Source organism: Suncus etruscus, chromosome 4, assembly GCF_024139225.1.
Source record: "Suncus etruscus isolate mSunEtr1 chromosome 4, mSunEtr1.pri.cur, whole genome shotgun sequence".
In the NCBI taxonomy this organism is placed as follows: domain Eukaryota; kingdom Metazoa; phylum Chordata; class Mammalia; order Eulipotyphla; family Soricidae; genus Suncus; species Suncus etruscus.
The window spans coordinates 1,804,195-1,827,142 of record NC_064851.1 but is presented as its reverse complement, the minus strand read 5'-3'; the positions used below and the strand labels follow the sequence as shown (position 1 = coordinate 1,827,142).

Below are 22,948 nucleotides of genomic sequence, written 5' to 3'. Positions count from 1 at the left end.
CACTGGTTTGGGCACGTTCCCCCATTTTCTCCCTGCAGTCCCCCTGCTGGGTTCTGAATCCACAATCTCTAAAGCAGGCCTGCGGCGCTGGACGAGGGGGATCCCCACACCGGAGTCTGTGGGACCCAGAGCAGAACCAGCTGCGAAGGCAGGATTGCCAATTAAGTCCTGAATCCGCTGGAACTGGGGCTCCCAATCCAAAAATGTGCTGGTTGGACAGAGAGAGAGGGTCGGGGCTGAAGGCCAGGGGACTGAGAGGCGGAGGGGACCGGCTCTGTCCAGAAACTCAGTCCCAGCACCTGCAGAAATGACCCTGAGCACAGAGCCAAGAGTAAGGGGGCGGGAGCACTGCCAGGATGGCCCTGTTTCTGAGAGGGGGAGGGGGTGCGCTGCTGGAGCCGGACCAGGAACCGCAGGGGTCTCCCCAAAGCCAGCTGGGGACTCAGCCAGGGCCCGCCCCCTGCCCGGTTGCCCTGGAAACGCTAACAGAGCTTTGGTTCTGGAATTCAAATGAGGAACACATGCAAATGAGAGCGGGTGCAATTAGGGCACCCCACATGGTCTGTCCAGGAGAGTTGGGGGCCGGGGGCCTTGTGGAACAAAGAAGGGGGCCATGAGGGGGAAGGCTCCAGAGGGCGCAGGATGGTGCAGGAGGCAAAGAGGATGCGGGTGGGGCTGAACGGGGTCTCTGGAGCAGCCCCACTTGCTGTAAGAACGCAGGGAGTCAGGGTAGGCCCTGAACCCCCCCACCTTGAAAAGCCGATGTTTACCCCAAACTGAGGGTCCCGTCGCCCCTCCAAGCACCCAGTTCCTTCAAGGAGCACTCAGCATAGACCCGCAGTGTGGCCCCTGACGTTGGGAGCAGCCGTGGGGCTGTGGGAGACCCCCAAACCTCAGAGAAGGAAGGGATTGAGAGAAAAGGGCTGGGATGTGTGTGTGTGTGGGGGGGTGAGACAGAGAGACAGATCTAGAAGGAGGGAGAAAGATGGAGAGGGAGTTTGAAAGAGAGAGGGATAAGAGGGAGAGAGAGGGGCAAGAGAGACGGGAGAGAAAGAGACAGAGAGAGACAGAGACAGAAAGACACTGTGGGATTGGGGAGGGGGCAGGCAGGAATAGCCTAGACCCTTAAGCGAGCTCCTGCCACTCCAGGTGTGTCTGTGTCTATGTGTCTGTGTGTCTGTTGGTCTGTGGGTCAAGGCATCCAGGCCTCTGCTCCTGGGTTCTGAACCAGGGACTGAAGGGACTGAGAACCAGGACTGAGCCCAGCCCCTGGTTCCCCGTTGACCCACAGGGCAGCCCCTGACCCCAGAACACCTGCCCTAGGAATGAGGCTTTGAAGGGCTCTTGAAACCCTGCTTAGGAAAGGCAGGCAATGGATGACAGGGAATGAGGGAGCCCAAATGCCAGAGCACACTCAAAACTGGGCTGGGCATCACCCTAGCCGGGGCTTCGAGTCTACAGGGCACGGAGCATCAAACTGCGTCTACACTGCAGAACGGTTGGCAGAGGCACCTTCCCTGTTAGCCTCTCCTGATCCCGCACACAAGGCTCTGGCTACTCCCATTTTTTTTCCCACACGTTATTATTTTGGGGAGGGAGATTGGGCCATCCCCGGAGGTGCTCAGGGGCTTCTCCTGGCTCTGTGACTCAGGGGTCACTCCTGGTTGTGCTGAGGAGACCATATGGGGTCATGAGACCCATCAGGCTGGCCCAAGGATGGCACCTGCCCAGACCCACACCCTTTGTTCTCTTCAAGGTCCTGTTCTAAAGGGGGCCTGGAGGGATAGGCACAGTGGGAGATCGTTTGCCTTGCATGTGGCCAACCTGGACTGACAGTGTTTTTTTTTTTTTTTTTTTTGGTTTTTGGGCCACAACCCGTTTGACGCTCAGGGGTTACTCCTGGCTATGTGCTCAGAAATCACCCTGGCATGGGGGGACCATTTGGGACGCCGGGGGATTGAACCGCGGTCCCTTCCTTGGCTAGCGCTTGCAAGGCAGACACCTTACCTCCAGCGCCAACCTACCCGGCCCCCTGACAGTGGTTATTGATTCCAGCATCCCATATGGTCCCCCAAGCCTGCCAGAATCAATTTCTGAGTGCAGAGCCAGACGGTAACCCCTGAGCGCCACCAAATGTGGCCCAAAAACCAAACCAAAAGTCCTGCTTTCAGAGGACAAAACCTTTCTGCTCTCTGCCAGACCTGAATTCTTTCTTTATATGCATCTTGCTTGCTTGTTTCCATGTTTCTTTGCTTGCTTTTTAAAATTTTTTTTTTTTTTTTGGTTTTTGGGCCACACCCGCTTGACGCTCAGGGTTACTCCTGGCTATGTGCTCAGAAATCGCCCCTGGCTTGGGGGGACCATATGGGACGCCGGGGGATCGAACCGCGGTCCTTCCTTGGCTAGCGCTTGCAAGGCAGACACCTTACCTCCAGCGCCACCTACCCGGCCCCTTGCTTTTTAAAATTTGTTTAAATTTATTTACTTTGCTTTTTGGGCCACATCCTGTGGCACTCAGGTGTTACTCCTGGCTCTGCACTCAATAATTGCTCCTGGCTTGGGGGACCATATGGGATGCTGGGGATTGAAACCAAGGTTTGTCCTGAATAGGCCATGTGCAAGGCAAATGCCCTACTGCTGTGCTATAGCTCAAGAACCTTAAAATTTATTTTTGAGGGGGCATACATGTTAACACTCAGGGCTGACTCCTGGCTTTGTGCTCAGGAATCACTCCTGGCAGGATTGTGGGGCCCTATGAGATGCCAGGGGATCAAACCCAGGTGGCTGACAAGTTCACGGCCAACATCCTCCCTGCTGTGCTCTTGCTTGGGCTCCATCTCATGTCTTTCTATAAATTCCATTCGATAAAAACTACCAACCTTGCTTCACTAAAAGCATAGAGGACTGTTTCTGAACGATCTGGTGTATCTGGGCCTTTCCTCTACCACAAAACCCAGTGGGGGTGGGGGGAGACAACAGTGGGGCTGAGCCTGTCTCTGGTGTACTCCAGGTCTCCCCCATGGTTCCCAGCATCTCCAAGAGCACTTCCAAACTCAGAGCTGGGATTAGCCCCTAAACACCACGGCCTGTGCCCCTCCCAAAGAAAATCCTGGTTAGAGTTAGCATAGCCGAGTCTTCAAGCCAAGAGGAAAGGGTGTAAGGGCCCCCTAAAGAGTCCAGGGTGCACCATCACTATCACTTGCTCTCAAGAAGGGAGGGGGCCCAGCAGATAGCCCCAAGCCTGGTTCCCATAGTCTTTTCTAGAAAACTCTGGTTCAGTCCTAAGTGATCACCAGACTGTGTCCAGTCCCTTCAGACCAACACCCCTGGCCCCCAACACCCAGCTCTGTGAGAGTTGCCTGGTTCACCACTACCTGGACCCCCACTTCATGATCCAGGCAGGGGCAGGGGCCCCTCCCCTAGGAAATTCCTCCTGGGAAGGACTTAACTACTACCGGCTGTGCTGGATGGAGGATTCCCCCGTCCCTCCCTCTGCCTTCACCCCTGTGAGCCTAATTCCAGGGCGGAAATGATAGAACCTTTCCTCCGACAGTGCTTCAGCTCTGGGATCTTCAAAGAACAAGGCCCAAAAGGCCTAGTTAGTCTTGTGTTCAATCCCTGATCCCAGCTGCCTTCAGACAGGCTGCACGGCCAGAAAACTATGGATTTAAAGGGCTTTATAGGGCCCAAGAGGCACTACGGGATTATGGAACTGGCTTACATGCAGGAGGCTTAACGCAACTGGATGTGGGGGATCCTCCTTTCCCAAAAGGACTTTAAAGAAAAAGTTTTTGGTGGTGCTCAAAGGTTCCTCCTGGCTCTGCTAAGAAATTGCTCCTGGCAGCTCTGGGAACCATCTGAGTTGCTGAGGATTGAACCTGGATTGGCTGCACACAAGGCAAACATCGCCCCTCGCTGTACTATGGCTCTTGCCCCCTAAAAATGTTTATTTAACTGGGCAAGCTGGGGAGCCTGCGAGCATGTGAGCCAAACACTTGGGTCTGTTCATCAGTCCATGGCCTGCTCAGCCTGTCTGTGTCCAGGTGGACGCGTTCGTGTGTGTGTCGCACCCCCCTACCCCTGCCCTGCACACGCCACATGCAAACACACACATGCCGCCCAAAGCCACACTGTTTGGCTAAGTGATGGGGCTGGGGGCACAGGAAGGCTCTGGAATGAGCTGTTGCTACAAGGAGGTGTTTGAGATGTCAGGTGGCCACGGGCGCGGAAGGAAAAGGAAGAAGAAAAATGGTGGGGACATTACAATCGGGCGATTCATCATTTCTCACCCTGGGCAAACACCGCCAAGAGCCTCGGGGCTGTCTCCCGCCTCGAGAGGGCCCTGCAGTGCTCCGGGATGGAGTCCCAGAGCTGATGGGGGTTGCTAAGGAAACGCTGTATGCTTAGGGCAGAGCGAGCAAATAGGACATCTGAGAGGGGAGTCAATCATTTATTCATTAATATTCTCGATGACGGCGCCTCGAGTGACTCTTCCATCCACCTTCTTTATCCCGCGTCCTCGAGAGTTTCGCTTTCATGGCAGAGCAAACACTTGCCGGTCACTTTAGGGGATGATTCTGCCTCTTAGCTCCACTTCGGGGTCCCCGAAAGACCCGCTCCTGCTACTTTAATGGATCAAAGAGAAAGGCAAGGCGCGCACAAGTGGCCTGGCTCTTTCTTTCTTGTTTTCTTCTCTTTTCTTTTTTTTCTTTCCTTTTCTTCTTTCTCTCTCTCCTTTTTAATTGCCGGCTGTGGTTTTTGTAGAGAATGGAAAATGCATTAAGAATCCTTTGACTCCAGTACAAAGCCTGCACCCCAGGTCCTGGGAGGGAAGGAGGAGGGTTCATTCCAACCGACCACTCCATGCTGTTCTCGGTGGGGCAATTTAGGGGTGCAGAGTCTTCAAAGGGGTCTCTGTATTAGGGTTATCAGGCAAGACCTGGACACAGACCTGGTGGTTATCAAGACCAGTATAGAATTAAATCTTTGAGGTACCCTGGAGGATGTAACTGGTCTGGAATGCTCTAGCTGCTGGCTGTGAATTCTCTCTTCTGGTTGCCTCTTCAAGAATGGGACTCCCTGTGAAGGTTAAGGGAGTGGGGTGGGCACCCAGTTTTTTCCTCTGGCTGTTCACCTCCTGGCTGGCCACCTATACCAAGACCCTTTATCATTGCTGCCACTTTCTCCTGCCCTGAAAATCCTGGAGGCCTCTTCTGACCTGCGGGCGTGACCACTGCCCCCCAGGACTTAGGAGCAGAGGTCCATGGCCATGTCCTGGTGACGGTCTGAGTGCAGCCTCCTCGAGCAGGAGCCCGAACAAGCCACATCACTCTCCTCCTCCATCAGCAAAGGTTGATTCTGTGGGCACCCATTATATGCTGAGACCACAGGGCTGAGGACAGCTGGGTGGCCCCCCTCCTCACAGCGTCCTGCCTCCAGCTTGGGGTTCTGGGTGCCTATGGGCCGGGATGCAGGAAATTGGGACTGGGGTGTGTGGCCCCTCCCCTCCCCTCCCCTGGGGTGGTGGGGAGACTTTGGGCAGCTTTACAGCAGGAAGAGGTGGGTAGGAGGTCCTGACCCGCAGCAGAGGGGCTGTGTGTGTGTGAGTGCCCTGGAGAGTAGGGGTGCAATGGCCGAGCTGTGTTTCACATTGGAGGTGATCCCTGGGACCATCATGAAGCTGTAGGGATGGGGGAGCCCAGAGAGGGTTTCCTCTGGGAGCTACTGCACCCCATAGGCCCTGGGCAGGAATCCCCCATGTCTGGGGCAGCAGGATTTGGTTTCCTCAAAGCAAGAGCCCCTCTTTTTTTCTGCTGCCCACTAGGCCGTGGGCCACTCTGTCCCCGCCTGTTTCCTCAACGACAGGCGTTGGAGAAACCTTAAACCACTGTGTTATAGCTTGGAGCCCGCTTGGGCTGCTTGTTCTAGGCAGCTGAGTCTCTGGGGGCTATGACCTCCTATGGAAGATCCTGAGGCCTCCTCACTGGGCTCTGAGAGGGGGCACCTGCCCCCAGAGCTGCTCTCTATGGGGGGCAACCCCCCTCAGTGGAAGAGCATGTGTCCTGCATCGCCAAAGGTCAGGGCAGTAAACCAAGGCGTCCACTGCTGGGAGCTGGGGGGGGGGGTCTCTACATTCCTCGCACCTGCCGCCTCTCTCTGCATCACTGGCGGCCTTGCCACTCCCCACCCCTGCAGCTCGGCGGATTCCTTCCGAGGGGATCTGCCGTGCATGACATGAACGGGCTCGCTCGGCCTCTCCGGGCTGACGTCGAACTGACAAATTGGACAGGTTCCCTAAGGCAAGGGGACCGAGCTCTGTCATTCTCACTGGAAAAGTGATTTATAACGCACCCCTATTTGCTAAGCAGCTCCTAGTCCCAGCACCACTTAGTATCTCAACCCTGTATAAAACCCGGCCCTGCCAGCGGCTCCCCCGATATGCAAACAGATGTGCGAACCTCGGGGTTGTTTTATTTCATTAAGTTTTAATGATAGTGAAAGCGGCCAAAAGCTTAAAATTCAGGACATGGCGGGAGTAACCCGCCATTTACCGGAGAATTTTTGGTTCTGCAGGAAAAGATTTCAGGGAGGGGGGGCCTGGTAAAGAGACCTTGGATTCCTGGCACAACTACTCCCCACTTTAGATGAGAAACCCTGGGGGTGAGGCTCCTTCTGGCACTAAAACTCACCAAGTGGGAGGGTGTTGAGGTCAGAGGTTGGCGTGAGCCTGCAATGGGGCTTCCTCAGAGAGCCTGAGGGAAAACAAACTCCCCAAAGTGGGCCCTGTCCTCTGGCTTCCTGGCGGAGTGGGGCTCAAAGCTGGAGACTTTCTGGGGGACCCCAGCCTGCCCCTAGAGCTCATGGTTGGGCGAGGTCAGATCTGTCTCCCCCATCACAGAACTGCGTGCTGGTCTCCCCGGGGGTGCTCTGAGCTCGGGGAAAGCGATCCCCAGTGTCAATAGGGAGCAGCTTTCTTTCCCAGATGCGTTTGTGGGAGCAGGGCACCCCCCGTTGGCCCGGGCAAGCATCACTGTCTTTGTTCTGTCTGCTGAGGAGGGCTTGGCAGAGGCCGGCTGCCTCTTTGTGAAGGGGACGGTTGAAAAACCCTATTATGTAAATGGAATCATCCTGGGGACAGCCATTGTCCCCAACGACTCTGGGCCGTGCAAACAACGGCCGCTCTCCGGGCCCTTTGTCTCGACTCTCTCCGGTGGCCCCTGTCTGAGCTCCGGGTCCTTTGTTCGGAGCCAAGAAGGCCGCACTGACCCTGGCCAGAGGGTCGGGAGAGGGTCTGAGCCGTCTAGCAGGGACCTTGCCGGCTGGAGCAGGGGTGAATGTGAGCCCAGAAGGATGGTGGGATATGGGGCACCGTGGGCCTACCCAGAGGGGGTGCCCTAGCCCGTGGGGCCTGCAATTCTGAGGGCCAGGTGTGGGCACCCACCTGCCGCCTTTGGAATGTCCACAGCTCCAGACCCTCTGCCCAATGCCTACCTATGTGTGAGGACCAGCCTGGGGGAAAGGTTTTGGGGTGAGGGGAGCTTTATGCCAGCACTGCCATGGTGTTTGTGAGGCAAAATTGTTCCAGAAACTAAACCAGACTGATGCTGCCTGGGAGACCAGGGAGAAATGTCTAGAACAGTTTTCCAAACTGGGCAGTAACAAGGGGTACCAGCGCGGAACGGGCAGGCAGGGCAGCTGGTGGGTGGTTGTTTGCTTGGAGAAGGTGCATTTCCAGCACTTGTGGAGGGATTCCCCCCCCCAAAGGGGAAATAGGTGAAGTGAATTGGGTGCCCGTTGTTCTAGAATAATAGGGTCCGGTCTCACTGGATCCCATGGATCTGGTCTGAGGTATCCCTGAATTCACACAGTCCTCCCAGGCTGGGTGAGTCCTTTCTCCCCCACCTGGCCAAGCAAGGTGTTCTGGCAGGTAGGTAAGTGGGCTGCCACCCCAGGAAGTCCTCCGGGAAAGCAGCTCCTCAACTGTCCACAAGGTGTCGCCCCACGGCCGCTCCCTCCCTGCTAACTGGCCTCAAAGCCCACACCCCAAGGAGATTTCTGCTTTCCACCCATCCGTTGCCTTCCACCCTCCCTGCTCTTCTTTTGGGGGATCCCTTTCTGGGCAAGATCCCTCGGTGGGAGTCCCTGGACCAGAGTCTAGGCTCATGTGACTGTTCACGCTGACCCCCCCCAGGCTCTCTGAACCCCAAACATTGCCCATGTCCTGGTTTCTGGGTTGTGGGCACTGTGGGAGAGAAAAGGGAGACCATGGAGGTGCAGTGGACTAGTTGGGCTGCCAGGAGCACACAGCCAGGGCAGCACAGCTGGGGGCACTAGGATGTGGGTACAGGAAGATGGGGACTTGGGGGACAGGAAGGAGGATGAAGAGTCCCTAGCTGCCCCTTCCCCATGGCCCCTTGTTTCCCCATCCCCTCCCCATCATCCTCCCCAGGGTGCTCCTGCTGGGTTCCTAGGCAGCAAACGGGCCTGGGCATATGGCCTTGGCTCTCTTCAGGTCCTACACTGTGTCCTACCCTCTGACCAAAGCTTCCAGGGTAGCCCCCATCGGCTTTTCACTTTCTACCCTGCGGACAGCAATTACCACCCCCCCCCCCCGGCAGGCCCGATCCCTGGTCCCCTCTGGCCTCCCCAGTCTCTGCGGGTGAGGTACCCAGCTCAGCTGTTCCACCCTCGCTTGGCATCTCTTCCGAACCCAGTGCCAGCCTCTTGGCTCTCCCCTCTGCAGATGGCTCCACCAGCCAAAGCACAAAAGAAATCGGGGGCTCAGCTGTGGAGGGCCTCAGCTCCCAGGTCCCCCAGGGTAGGGGTGTGTTTTCCTGTGGGTGCTGTGTTGATCCTTTGTCTGGTGTGAACTCAGTGGCCCTTGGCCGGTCCCGGGTGGCTGACACAGGCTGGTGAGAGGCCGGAGAGCTTGCCCATGGGCTGTCACCTGTCACCTAGTTCTTTCTTCTCGGAGCCTCTTTTCTTACTCTGATAGCATCTACTTCCCTGGGACTCCTGTTCTTTCGGTTCTTTCCAGAAAGGCCTTGGTCCCAGCTCCTGCCTCAGTTCTGAGCTTGGGGAGTCCATGATCTTTTTTAGAATAGCTCTGGGCTGCTTTTGCACATTGCCAGCCATACCCCACTTCATCTCAGAATTACATACCAATGACCCCCGAGGATAGCTGGCCCCAATTCCATAAGCCTAGAAATGTTAAGTCGCAGGCCAAGAGGGAACGCAGCCAGTGAGCAGGCTGATCTTGGGCTCCGGACTCTCTGGATCCGGCTGGAACCCCATTATGGACCGGGGGTTTAACTGCCGGAAATCCAGCCTCCCCCACACCCATGTGGTGCTTAGCGACAGGGGAACCACTGAGAAGTGCAAGGTCCGGTCATGTGGTACTGAGTGCATGTCCGTGTGGGGTCCTGCAAACCCAGGTTAGGTTTGGGTCCACACGTGCTCTTCGTGGTGGGATAAATGCTGGGCCCAGGGTTTCTGGGAGAGTCGCCTCACCAACTTGCAGTCCCAGACAGCAGTGAGTTTGAGTTGCTCCCCCGTGGCAATATCCCCGTCATTACCTTTTATCGCTCACCTTTCTAAGTGGGTTCTGCTTAGCGTTTTCACTGAAATCCCTCTTTAAATTACCTTGGTGCTTTTGTCCAAAACTGACCATCTAAGTGTGGGTTTATTTTTGGATTCTCGATTCCACTGCTGCGCATGCCAATCCCACACTGTCTTGATAATTATAGCTTTAGCCTGAGTCTTGAAATCAAATACTCTTGAAAAATTGGGGGCAATTTCTCCAGTGGTGTTTGGAGGGGAGTGAACAGGCAGTGCTGGGGATCAAACTCCATCTCATGGAAGTCATTTCATTTCAGGTCCTTCTCGGGCCTAGAATCTAGGCACTGACATTATTTCTTCCTTCAAGGCAATATTGAATTTCCTGGTGAACTTACGTCACTCTCGAGTTTGCCTATGGAAAGGTTTATATTTATAAATTTCATTCACTTAACAGATACCAGACTGTTCAAGTTTTGGGTGGTTTTTGCCCCCCCTTGGATGAGCTTTTATAATTCATATTTTAAGAAATATATTCCTGTCACGTAAGACATTATTTTTATTGCCATAAAGTTGCTCATTGCATGCCCTTCTTTCCCCCCTCAAATCTAACCTGGCACACTTTGTGAACTTGCCTGGCAGCCTTGCACAGGGCCGTGATTATCACCCCAGTGTGGTTCCAATTTTAGTATCTGTGCCACAGACTGGAAGGCTGCTCTTTCTGTCCACGGGCTCTTAGGAAGGTCTCTTCCTTTATTCCCAATATTGTAAATCTGTATCTTGCCCTTTTCTTAGCCCATCCAACTTGAAACTTGTCAACTAGCTTTTGCTTCCATTGTTACTTTTTTTTTTCTTTCTGTTAATCCCTCTCTTATCCTTGCTTTGCGTTTAACTTGCTCCTCTTTCTTGAGGAATTTTTTGCTGGGAGACCCCCCCAATTCAGTTCTCATGGGGCCCAGGCATGACTGTTAGAATACTCAGCCAATCAGATTGGACAGTTCAATACTAGGGCTCAGTGGTGTTGGGCTTCTCTTGGGTCACCCCAGCCGTGCTTGAGAGTAGTGCAGGGCTGCACTTAGTGGTGTGATGGGCCACACAATCTCAGGGATCCAACTTGCAAGCCCTGACAACCTGTTTATCTCATTGTTTTCTTAAATTACTTTTTTTTAAAAAGTTTTTTGGGACCACACAAAGAGGTACTCATGGTCTAGTCTCAGCTCTGTGCTGAAGGGTCACTCCTGAGGGTGCTCCAAAGAACAGAAGTTTCTTTTCTTCTTCTTCTTCTTCTTCTTCTTCTTCTTCTTCTTCTTCTTCTTCTTCTTCTTCTTCTTCTTCTTCTTCTTCTCCTTCTCCTTCTCCTTCTCCTTCTCCTTCTCCTTCTTCTTCTTCTTTTTTTTTTTTTTTTTTGCTTAAAGGAGCAAGATTTATTGTGGTGGGTAGGATAGGGTGGTGAGCAGAGATCAGAAGCCCACACTAAGGTGCTCAGGAGTGCAGCGCATGCCATTTGTCTAGCGGCCCACGATTTGGGATGTACTTGACTCCAAAGCCATCTGGGATGAGGCACTTCTCAGCCATCATGTCCTCAAACTCATCTGCATTAAACTTGGTAAAGCCCCACTTCTTGGAGATATGGATCTTCTGGCGACCAGGAAACTTGAACTTGGCCCGGCACAGAGCCTCAATCACAGGTTCCTTGTTCTGCAGTTTGGTGCAGATGGACATGATGACTTGTCCTATGTGGACTCTGGCTACAGTGCCCTGGGGCTTTTCAAAGGCTCCCCGCATACCTGTTTGGAACTGAAATTGGGGCCAATGAGAGCCCATAGGAACCTGGGGCTTCTTACATGCAATTCACTTGCTCAGCCCGTTGAGCTTTCTCTCCAGCCCACCATTTTCTAGCATCTTCTGATGAAGTAACATATGCTGTAGTTGAAGCCTTCTCTCCCAAACAACTATTTTGTACAAAAACTACTTCGTACTGCATTTGCTTCTAAATGCTGCTTCAACTTTAGCATGCAAATTTTGATATGACATTTTGTTTATTTTATTTTTGGGTCACATCCAGTGGTGTGCTGATTTACTCCTGGTTGTGCTCAGGGATCATTCCTGGTAGTGCTTAGGGAACCATATGTGGGGTCATGGACCAAACCGAGGTTGGCAGTGTGCAAGACCAGTGCTCTACCTGCTGTACTATTGCTCTAGCTCAGGTCTCTCAAACTTGCATTAACTACCCCTTGGAGTTCTTGCTGTATGGTTGGTTTGCAGTTCCAAAATCTAGTTTCTTGTTTCATCAATGTGCTATTTTGTTTCTTAATATAGTTCCATTTTCTGTGTGGGCTTTTGAAAGAAAAAACATCTGTGAACATAGCAAATTGTCTCTGTCTGATGGTATTAATAGCTTTAAGTTTTTTTGTTTGTTTGTTTTTTTGGGCTACACCCGGCAGTGCTCAGGGGTCACTCCTGGCTGTCTGCTCAGAAATAGCTCCTGGCAGGCACGGGGACCATATGGGACACCGAGATTCGAACCAACCACCTTAGGTCCTGGATCAGCTGCTTGCAAGGCAAACACCGCTGTGCTATCTCTCCGGGCCCTTTTGTTATTTTTTTTAATGGGGGTTCCCAAGTGGTTCTCTGAAGGTCCCCCACTGGCAATTCTAAAGCAATCATGCTCTTGGTTGACTAGAAGGGCAGGAGGATGTCAGCTCCTTGGCAGGGGTACCTAAAGCACCCAGGTGGCTAACAGCTTGAGTCCTTTTGGCCCTGCTCTGTTGTCTGCTGCTTCTGTTGCTGCTTCTTTCAGCATCATGTCACATCCAGCCATCTTTGTGCCATCCAGGAGGCTTGAAATTTACTGATTGGAATAATCTGATGACACAGATATGAGCTTTCTCCATATTTCGTTGGCATTGCACTGACATTCTGGGTTGTCTCGATCCTAACTCAAATATTTGGGTCTCTTGGAGAAGCATTTGGTGATGGAAATATTGCAAACATTCTATCTTTTCTTTATTCCTCACAGAATAAAGTAATGTAGCAATCCGAGTGGTTTGCCTTAGTTTTGCAATGCAGGACAAGATCTTGAACAATACGTTTTACTGTATCCTTATCCTGTTCCTCAATAAAAAAAAATTGGAGGATGTTGCTCAGCTAGTCTCAGGATTGTTAAACATTTTGAATTATTGAGCAGTGTCAGGTGATCAGATGTCTGGCACGGAGTCGGCACCTGGAAATATTTGTGGAATGAAGACGTGCAATGGGCGAGGCCGTATTGCAATATCAAGTAACTTGCTTGTATACACTGCATTTCTCCTGGAGACTGAGGTGCTTTATTGCATCTTTAAATTTTATTTAGCAAAAAAATACCACCCGGGTCACATTATTTACACTCTCCATTCTTTACAGTAGAGGCAGCAGGTCTTGACTGATATTCTAAGTGATGCGTAGCCCTTGAGCACAGCAATTTACCTGCGGTGCTCAACTATGTTTGCCTTTATTTCTCTCAGTGGCAAGTCCTCCAGGGTGGGTGGGCGGGTATCGTCCTTTTTACTCCCAGCTCCATCTCAGCCTCACTTGCTGTGCTTTGCCAGCCTCTAGGTATCCTCCGTGCTTGTTGAGAGCATCCGTGTTCTGCCCCAGGCCAGTGGGAAGGAAAGGAAAGTGACTACTCCCAGCCACAGAACCTTCTCTGATTGCCGGAAAATACAGTCCTTCCCCTCAGAGGAAACCACACACTCGTACCCGGCTAGTGTAGACTACGACTTCTTGACTTGCATTTGGTGTGGGGTTTGGGGGACAGGGAGCAGGGAAACATGCTATTTCCTCCTCTGAGGCAGACTGTCTGGCCATTGATCTGGCTTGATCATGCTTTGATGGCTTGGAATTGGGACCTGTGCTTGGGAGAGGGAGACTGCAGTTCTGGGGGTGGAAGGAGGAGTGGAGTTGGGGAGTGTGTGTGGGTGGGTGGGTGACTTCATCGACCCTCTCAGGCAGGCCCCAGGCTTTCCGTCGCAGCCTCACTATACCCCAGGAGATCCTCAAGGTGGGGGGCTGCCCCCCCTCTGTCCGCCAGGGAGACCTTGCCCCACAGGGCGAATCTGTCACAGGAGTCCCTGAGGGGGGGGAGCCAGCCATCGCCTCCCTCCTGGCAGTCACCAGGGAGCACCTGGCCTCGCGTCCCTCCCTCATCGTGGACACTGCCCCGGAACCCCACTTCCTGAGCCCTTCCACCTGCCCCGGGGAGCTCGTGAACTTGACCCCAGATGCCCTGGTGCTCGGAATGACAGGTGCTCGGACCCCCGACCTGTCCAGGTTCCCGCCACGCAAGGACCTGCCGCCCCAGCTGGCCCAGACCGGCCCCTCGGAGCCCCTAAACCTACCCAGCCCCATCGGCCTGGCTGGGCCCCTCGACAGTCTTCGCCCCGGCCCGCCCCGAGCAGCGTCCTCCGCCTCCTGCGCCCCCCGGTCCTCCCTCCGCGGCCCTGCCTCCCACTTCCGCGTCGGCGCTCCCGCCCCGCCCACTTCCGGGCCCACTTCCGGCCCCGCGCGACTTCCGGCGCCGCCCCGCCCGCCCCGCCCCGTCCCGTCGTGCCCCGCGGCGCTCCCGGGCGTCGTCGCCGCCGCCGCTCCGAGCCAAGATGGCGGCGCCCAGGCCCGGGCCCGGCCGGCTGTCGGGGGTGCTGGTGGCGGCGCCCATCCCCGACCTGGACGCCCTGCGCGCGCTCACGGCGCTCTTCAAGGAGCCGCGCAACCGGTAGGGCGGGGCGGGGGCCGGCGGTCGCGTCGGCGCGTGCCTGGCCTGGCTCGTGGGGGGCGTCGGACGAGGGCCCAGCTAGTCTGGGTGTAAGCCCGGCACTCTGTCTGTCTGTCCGTCTGTCTGTCGGTCGGTCGGTCGGTCTCGATCGCCTATCTAGATCTGTCTGCCGTCGATCTGTTACCTGTCATCTACCTAAGATCTCGGTGGATCTTGGGTGTAAGCCCTGTACTTCTATCTATCTATCTATCTATCTATCTATCTATCTATCTATCTATCTATCTATCTATCTATCCATCCATCCATCTACCTATCTATATCTATCCATCCATCCATCCAAGCCCTATACTTCCATCCATCCATCCATCCATCCACCCATCCTATCTATCTATCTATCTATCTATCTATCTATCCATCCATCCATCCATCTAAGCCCTATACTTCCTTCCTTCCATCCATCCATTCATCCATCCATCCATCCATCCATCCATCCATCCATCCATCCATCCATCCATCCATCCATCCATCCATCCACCCATCCTATCTATCTATCTATCTATCTATCTATCTATCTATCTATCTATCTATCTATCTATCTATCTATCTATCTATCTATCTATCTCCATCCATCTATCATCTATCCATCCATCCAAGCCCTATACTTCCACCCATCCACCCATTCTATCTATCTATCTATCTATCTATCTATCTATCTATCTATCTATCTATCTATCTATCTATCTATCTATCTATCTATCTATCTCCATCTATCATCTATCCATCCATCCAAGCCCTTTACTTCCATCCATCCACCCACCCATCCATCCATCCTATCATCTATCTATCTGTCTATCTGTCTATCTATCTATCTATCTATCTATCTATCTATCCATCTAAGCCCTATACTTCCACCCATCCTATCTATCTATCTATCTATCTATCTATCTATCTATCTATCTATCTATCTATCTATCTATCTATATCTGTCCATCTAAGCCCTATACTTCCATCCACCCACCCACCCATCTATCCTATTTGTCTGTCTGTCTGTTTCTCTCTCTCTCTATTTATCTATCTATCCATCCATCCAAGCCCTATACTTCCACCCATCCACCCATTCTATCTATCTATCTATCTATCTATCTATCTATCTATCTATCTATCTATCTATCTATCTATCTATCCATCCATCCAAGCCCTATACTTCCAACCACCCACCCTATCTCTCTCTCTCTCTATCATCCATCCATCCATCCATCCATCCATCCATGTACTTATTTGGTTTTGGGGTCACACCCAGCGGTGCTCAGGGGTTCTCCTGTGACTGCATGCAGAAATCTCTCTAGGCAGGCTTGGGGGACTCTATGGAATGCCAGGGATCAAAGCCAGGTCAGCTGCATACAAAGCAAAGCATCTTATCCACTGTGCTATTGCTCCAGTCCCACTTTATTTTTTATAGCTTTTATTCTTGAGTTTGGGGAGGGGGGGTGTCATACAGATAGCTCCTTGTGGTGGTTCTTGGAGACTATGATTGGTGCCAGGGATGAAACCTGGGTGACCGCCTTCAAAGCATACACTCTCTGCTCTCTCTCCATCCCCCAGAAACTCCCCTGCTTCTAGACCTGGTGATGGCTGGAAGCTCTAGCCCTGCTCTTCCTCCTTTTGAGTGAAATGCTAATTGGTAGGAGATTCTGATCAGTTGAATGCATAGTGTACCATGAGGGCCCTTTAGTTAAGGGTCAGCTGTTGAAGTGCCCATTGTAAGCCAGGTTCTTGGATGGTACTATGATGTATATGACACGATTCCCTGTTGCAGAAACCATTTTTTTTTTTTTTTTTTTGCCTAACACCCTGTAGAACTCTGGAGCAAATCCTGGCTCCACTTAGAATTGATCCTGGGTGGACCACATGCAAGGCAAGTGCTTAAGCCACAGGGATCCCCACACGCAGCCTACCGAGGACAGTTATTCGGCCAGTGGGTGTTTTTGCTGCTGCTGCCTGTACTGCTTAGCAGCCCACTGGTCCTGGGCCCGCAGTGCTCATGTGTGGGATGTATGCTGTGCTCGCCCATTCCCGTCCTCCTCTCAGTCTCAGGCATGGGTCCTCAAACTATGGCTCGCCAAGAGCAGGCCTAGAGTTCCTGTTGAAACACTGATAAGTATGTGGATTTAACTTTACTTAATCTTTAGTTTAAATACTGTATTTGTTCCTATTTTGTTTTATACGTCAAAATAAGAAGTGTGTGTAGGAATTTGTCCAGTTTTTTTTTTTTTTTTTTTTAATATACTATAGTCGAGCCCTCCAATGGTCCGAGGGACAGTGAACTGGCCCCTGTTTAAAAAGTTTGAGGACCCTCTGCTGTCTCTCGGGTCCCTTCCTTTTGGTCAAGTATGTTGGGAGGTTGATTGTTCTCTAGAGCCTCGATGCTCGCTTAAGGGGGGACCAATGGGGGTCCCACTGAGTAGGTTGGTGAGCCAGGAACTCAGATTACTTGAGCTGTCTGGTTTCTGGGTAAAGAGCTAGCTGGAGAGACCACTGTCTATAGGCTGAGTTTGTAGGCTCACTGGGGGGGGGGGGAAGGAGTCTAGTAAAATGTTGGGGTGTCCTGCACAGAGAAGACATTCTAACATCAGACCCCGTTTATAGCCTGTAAGATAAAATTCAGGACCAGGAGCTGGATTCTAAGCCCTTTGACTGATAGGGGAGTGAGTTGGAAGGGAAGGTAGGTTTATGGAGGAATTTGGGATGGGGCTACACCACTGCTTCTCAAATAGTGGGGCATGCTCCATAAAGTGGTGTGTGTGTTTGACCTCGGCAAACACTGTCATAACAAGCTAAGCCCAGTGTTTTATGTCTCTGTACGTCTCTGGAGCTGAGAGTTGCTGTGTCCTGCTTTAAACCCCTATTCGAAAAGCTATACATTGCAAAATGTGCTCATTGTAACCATGAATCCAGACATCACCTCTTGATTAAAAAATCAGTTCAAATTATTTTATATATTTTTGTTTTGCAGGTTAAAGTTTTTTTTTTTTTAATACAGATACTATTTACAGTCGCGCAGGGGGGGACAAAATGTTTTCTTCTTCTGGGGGGCATGACAGAAAATAGTTGAGAAGCACTGGGCTACATAGGTGCAGAAAGTCTCATAAGGACCTTTCTCAGGACCATGTCATGGGGCCATTTCAGGAGACTTCCAAAGGGGTCCTCTGGAAACAGATGTGGAGGCCCACGGGAGGGGGAATTCCCTGAGCTGGGTCAATGGGGTGTCTTGGTTATAGAATGGCTGTGGGGACCCCAGAAAGAAAGGTGCTTCCCCCATCTGCCTGAGCTTTTCTGGGCCACGTCCTGGCTCCAGGCAGAGCTGGGAGCGCTGGAAAGGTGAGCTGAGGTGCAGGTGTGGAAATGGGGTGGAGAGTAATATTTGTGCGGTACAGATCTTTTGACGAGGCATATAAGGTAGGCTCTGGGCCTGCTTCTGCCCCTGCAGAGATGTGTGTCTTTAGACACATTGCTGTCTTGGAGGAGGAGAAGGAAGTACCAGCTAACCCTTTGGGGTGTGACCAGAGTCCTATGGACCAGCATACCAGCAGGTGACATGAGTTAAAATGAGATATTAGTGTCATATAGTAAAAACAAATCACAAAAAGACTGGAGATGGAAGATCACTGAAATCCAGATTTTTGGACTCCTTCCCCCAATTTTTTAGGAAGCCACATTCCCAAAATGTAAGTCAGGGTTTTACTACTGGCTCTGCTCTCAAGATTACTTTTGGTGGGACTTGGGACACAATGTGGGCTATCAGGGATGGAGCCCTGGTTGGCTGTGTCTGAGGTGGATTTCCTCCCCTGTGCTGTCTCCAGCCCCTCATCCCAAATGTGCCTCAGTGGCCCATGGCTGGGTGGCAGGACTGTTACCCCTGCTGGCAGGAGCAGGGTGGCCTGCATGAGAATCTCGGCTTTTGCCCTTGGGGATTACACTGCCCTTGTGAATTTGTGCCCTTGAATTTGTGTGTCTTTGACCAGTTTGGTATGGTTCAACTAGAATTTCTTTTTTTTTTCTTTCTGGTTATTTTGTTGTTGTTGTTTTGGGGTCACACCCAGTGGTGCTCAGGAGTTATTCCTGGCTCTGTGCTGCTCAGAAATCACTCCTGGCAGACTCGGGGGATCATAGGGGATGCCGGAAATCGAACCAGGGTTCGTCCTGTATTGGCTGCGTGCAAAGCAGATGCCCTACCGCTGTACTATCTCTCTGCCTCCCCCTTCTTTTTGGTGTTTGGGTCACACCCAGCGGCACTCGGGGGCTACTCCTGGCTCTGCTCAGAAAGGACTCCTGGCAGGCTCGGGGCACCATATGGGATGCCGGAAATTGAACTCGGGTCCATCCTGGGTTGGCCACATACAAGGCAAATGCCCTACTGCTGTGCTATCTCTCCAGCCCCCAGTATTTTTTGTTTGTTTGTTTGTTTTCGGCCACACCTGGTGATGCTCAGGGGTTACTTCTGGCTATGCACTCAGAAATTGCTCCTGGCTTGGAGGACTCTATGGGATGCCAGGGGATCAACCCGTGGTCTGTCCAAGGCTAGCACACGGTTTGCGCCACTGCTCCGGTCCCCCAGTATTTCTTTTTTTTTATTTTCTTGTTTATTTTTGGGGGTCCATACGTGGTGGTACTTGGGACTTACTCCTGGCTCTGTTCTCATGGGCTACTCTTGGTGGGCTCACGGGACTCTATGGGTTACCAGGGACCTGACCCTTGTAAGTCAGCTGTTTGCAAGGCCAGTGCCCTACTCATTCTTATCACTCCTGCACCTTCTTCAACCAGTATTTCTTCAAATATTCCATCTCTTGTTCTCTGCTTACCGCCTGAGACTCTAGTTATTTATGTTAAACTTTTCCATATATTTATGTCCATTCTCCAGGCTGTCATCTGTCAGGTTTCTACTGCAGACCTCTTTTCTTTTTTTTTTTCTTTTTGGTTTTTGGGCCACACCTGGCGGTGCTCAGGGGTTACTCCTGGCTGTCTGCTCAGAAATAGCTCCTGGCAGGCACGGGGGACCATATGGGACACCAGGATTCGAACCAACCACCTTTGGTCCTGGATCGGCTGCTTGCAAGGCAAACGCTGCTGTGCTATCTCTCCGGGCCTCTTCAAATTGGCATCAGTATCATGTTCTGAGTCCCAGTACCTTATATTTGAATACTGTGTATTCATTTCATTTATTTCGAAAGATTGTGTTGTTTAACATAGGTTTTTCGGTATTACCTTGAACACACTGTTGTAAAGTGCTCGATCATTTTCTGTTGCCAGTTTCTATCTGCTTGTTTCATCATTTGGTCCTGTCATTCTTTTTTTTCATTTTATTTACTTTATTCTAACGTCCTTTTTTGAGAGTTATGCCCTGTCATTTTTTATTAATGTTAAATGTCTCTGAGATCACTTCCAAACTCAAAACAAATCCATTTTTTTCTTTTTTTCAAGTTTTGCAAACTCAAAGCCCAAATTATTCCAAAAGTACATCCTTCAGTTAATAGTGATGGCTAACTTGATGCCCAGTGAGAATAAAAGGAACCTTTCTTTACCTCTTTATTTATGGTCACAGAAATCTCTCAGCATGTTTTTAGTACTGGAGTCTTTGGTTTTTTTTTTTTTTTTTTTTTGGTTTTGTTTTTGAGTCACACTGACATTGCTCAGGGTTTATTTCTGGTTCTCAGGAGTTACTCCCGGGGAACCATATGAGGTGCTGGGGAGCAATCTCAGGTTGGGTGCGTGGTAGGCAAGCAAGTGCCTCACCTACTGTGCTATTGCCCCAGGCCCTACTTGAGTATTTTGAGTGTAGGGCTGGACTGGAGAGAGTCCAGGGGATCAGGTGCTTTTCTTGAATGTGATGGACCCCAGTTTGATCCCCAGCACTGAATCGGGTTCCTCAGGCACCACCAGGAGTCATCTTTGAGCACTGCTGGGTGTGGCCCCCAATAAGAACAGCGAAACAGACTTCTCATAAAAAAGATACCTTAGGAAGTGAAGAGGCAGCCAGAGAGGGAGAAGCCGTATTTGTACTCGTATCTGTTAAAAGCCTTCATTTAGATGATACGCATTCAGTGGTAGGTGACCCAGTAAAAACGTTCTTTGTCTTATAATGGAGCATCTGTAAAGAAATACCCAGCACACACATGACGAAGGGTCACAGGGGTCAGCATCGATGGTCACCAGGGCAGTGCGGTAACAGCAGCTTGGGCCAGAGACTGTGTCACTGCCTACGCACACACTGATCGCTGCTCAGTCCCCAGCACTGCTGTGATTACTCCTGGCGGTAGGCTCAGAAATCGCTCCTGGCAGGCTTGGGGGACCATATGGGATGCTGGGATTTGAACCACTGTCCTGCATGAAAGGTAAACGCTCTGCCTCTATGCTATCTCTCCAGCCCCCTAGGAGTGATTCTTTATTTGTTGTTGTTTTGTTTTGTTTCCGGACCACACCCAGACAGACTCAGGGGCTTCTTCTGGCAGGCTTGGGGGATCTTCTGGGACGTCAGGGGGGCAGGAACCAAGCAGGCTTGGTGCCATCAAGTGTTTTCCTCTCCACTGTGTTCTCACTCCAGCCCCCAGTGGTGGGATTTCTCTTTTGGGGTATTAAAAATGTTTTTGAAGTTGATGGTTGTACAGTGATTACAGCCATGGTAGTAGTTGTTCTTGAATGTGAATAGAAGAGAAATACTTCTATAATACAAACAAACAAACAAACAAACAGGCAGCCCACGTAGTAGCTTAGCAGCCCCTCACGATTGAATTGCGGCCCTGGGTTTGGTTTCTAGCAAGCTGAAAATAAATGTACAGCCATGTTCTTTTTTTTTTTTTACGGTGCCGTGAAGTGGGCGAGTTATGTGCTGCCATTAGGCAAAAAAGCATTTACAAGGCAATCCACGGCCCTATCTCTAAACCTATTAGATTAGCTAAAATGACAGTGACCCCAGAATGTGGAGTAACAGGAACTCAGACTCTGGAGGGCAGCTTAAGTGACAGCTGCTTTGGGGACATTTCAGCAGCTGCTCCTTGAAGTTAAACACCCGCCAGTGCTCTGAGGTGTTTACCCAAGAGAAACAAACATGGACTCATAAAAGGATGCTCGTGGCTGTTCTGCTCTGAGAGCCAAGTGCTAGTTTCAAGTATAAAACCAACTCTGACACCCATGGGCTTCTGGAGAAGGGTCCGAGTACTATGGAACCAACAAGCCACAATGTCGGGTAGGCAATAAGGTTACCTTTCCTTGCTTCTTTCCCTCCCTCCCTCCCTCCCTCCCTCCCTCCCTCCCTCCCTCCCTCCCTCCCTCCCTCCCTCCCTCCCTGCCTCCCTCTCCCTCTTTCCCTCCCTCCTTCCCCCCTCCCTTCCTCCCTCCCCTCTCCCCCCTCCCTCCTTCCCTCCCTCCCTCTTTCCTTCCTTCCTTCCTTCCTTCCTTCCTTCCTTCCTTCCTTCCTTCCTTCCTTCCTTCCTTCCTTCCTTCCTTCCTTCCTTCCTTCCTTCCTTCCTTCCTTCCCTCTATCCTTCCTTCCCTCCCTCCATCTTTCCTTCCCTCCCTCCCTCCCTCTCTCCCTCCCTCCCTCCCTCCATCTTTCCTTCCTTCCTTCCCTCCCTCCATCTTTCCTTCCCTCCCTCCCTCCCTCCCTCCCTCTATCTTTCCTTCCTTCCTTCCTTCCTTCCTTCCTTCCTTCCTTCCTTCCTTCCTTCTTTCCTTTCTTCCTTCCTCCATCCCTCCTTCCTTCCCTCCCTCCCTCCTTCCCTCCCTCCCTCCTTCCTTCCATCCCTCCTTCCTTCCCTTCCTCCCTCTTTCCTTCCTTCCTTCCTTCCTTCCTTCCTTCCTTCCTTCCTTCCTTCCTTCCTTCCTTCCTTCCTTCCTTCCTTCCTTCCTCCATCCCTCCTTCCTTCCCTCCTTCCTTCCTTCCTTCCTTCCTTCCTTCCTTCCTTCCTTCCTTCCTTCCTTCCTTCCTTCCTTCCTTCTTTCCTTCCTTCCTTCCCTCCATCTTTCCTTCCTTCCTTCCCTTTATCTTTCCTTCCTTCCTTCCTTCCCTCCATCTTTCCTTCCTTCCCTCCATCTTTCCTTCCCTCAATCTTTCCTTCCTTCCTTCCTTCCTTCCTTCCTTCCTTCCTTCCTTCCTTCCTTCCTTCCTTCCTTCCTTCCTTCCTTCCTTCCTTCCTTCCTTCCTTCCTTTTCTTCCCTTTTCCTGGTAACTTCCTGGATATAGGCAGAGGGTTTCAGTGGAAACAGTTTGTAAACTTAGGCCTAGTTCCAGCCCCTGTGTATGACTTAGTAGTTGCTTCCTCTTTTTGGAAGAGTGAGTTCTTGGCCCTCACTTTTCCCACTTGTGTAGTGTGACAGTGCCTTGCTGGGAGGGAGGCTCACGTCAGAGGTGCCATCCTGGATTGGGGCCTGCAGGCACCCACTGTAGTAACTGTCAACATCTCTGGTCAGACAGGCGTGAACAAGAGAAAACGTGAATAATTCTTCAGAGTTCTGTATGGTTTAAAATGCAGCTTGTAAGTCCTCTTTTCATCTGATTCTTGACTTACAGCTGTCGCTGGAACTTTTTATCAAAAAACTGGGGATTGATAGTTCCACAGGTAGGGCATTTGCCGTGCTTGCAGCTGACCT

General features: G+C 51.6%; 2 protein-coding genes across 2 annotated transcripts in view; one reads left to right on the top strand and one right to left on the bottom strand.

Annotated features, from left to right (window-relative positions):
* Positions 1-11,001: 11,001 nt before the first annotated feature.
* Positions 11,002-13,941, bottom strand: LOC126006181 (60S ribosomal protein L10-like). The gene is made up of 3 exons (XM_049771513.1): positions 13,783-13,941; positions 13,126-13,182; positions 11,002-11,352 (listed from the first exon to the last, which is right to left on the bottom strand). Exons 1-3 carry the CDS (start codon positions 13,939-13,941, stop codon positions 11,038-11,040), a joined length of 531 nt encoding a protein of 176 aa, XP_049627470.1. The 3' UTR covers positions 11,002-11,037.
* Positions 13,942-14,166: 225 nt separating this feature from the next.
* ATXN10 (ataxin 10) overlaps positions 14,167-22,948 on the top strand; it is a 78,253-nt gene continuing 69,471 nt past the window's right edge. Inside the window, exon 1 of the mRNA XM_049771614.1 lies at positions 14,167-14,305. Within this exon, the coding sequence (XP_049627571.1) occupies positions 14,190-14,305 (116 nt within the window). The 5' untranslated portion in view covers positions 14,167-14,189. The remainder of the gene's footprint in view (positions 14,306-22,948) is intronic.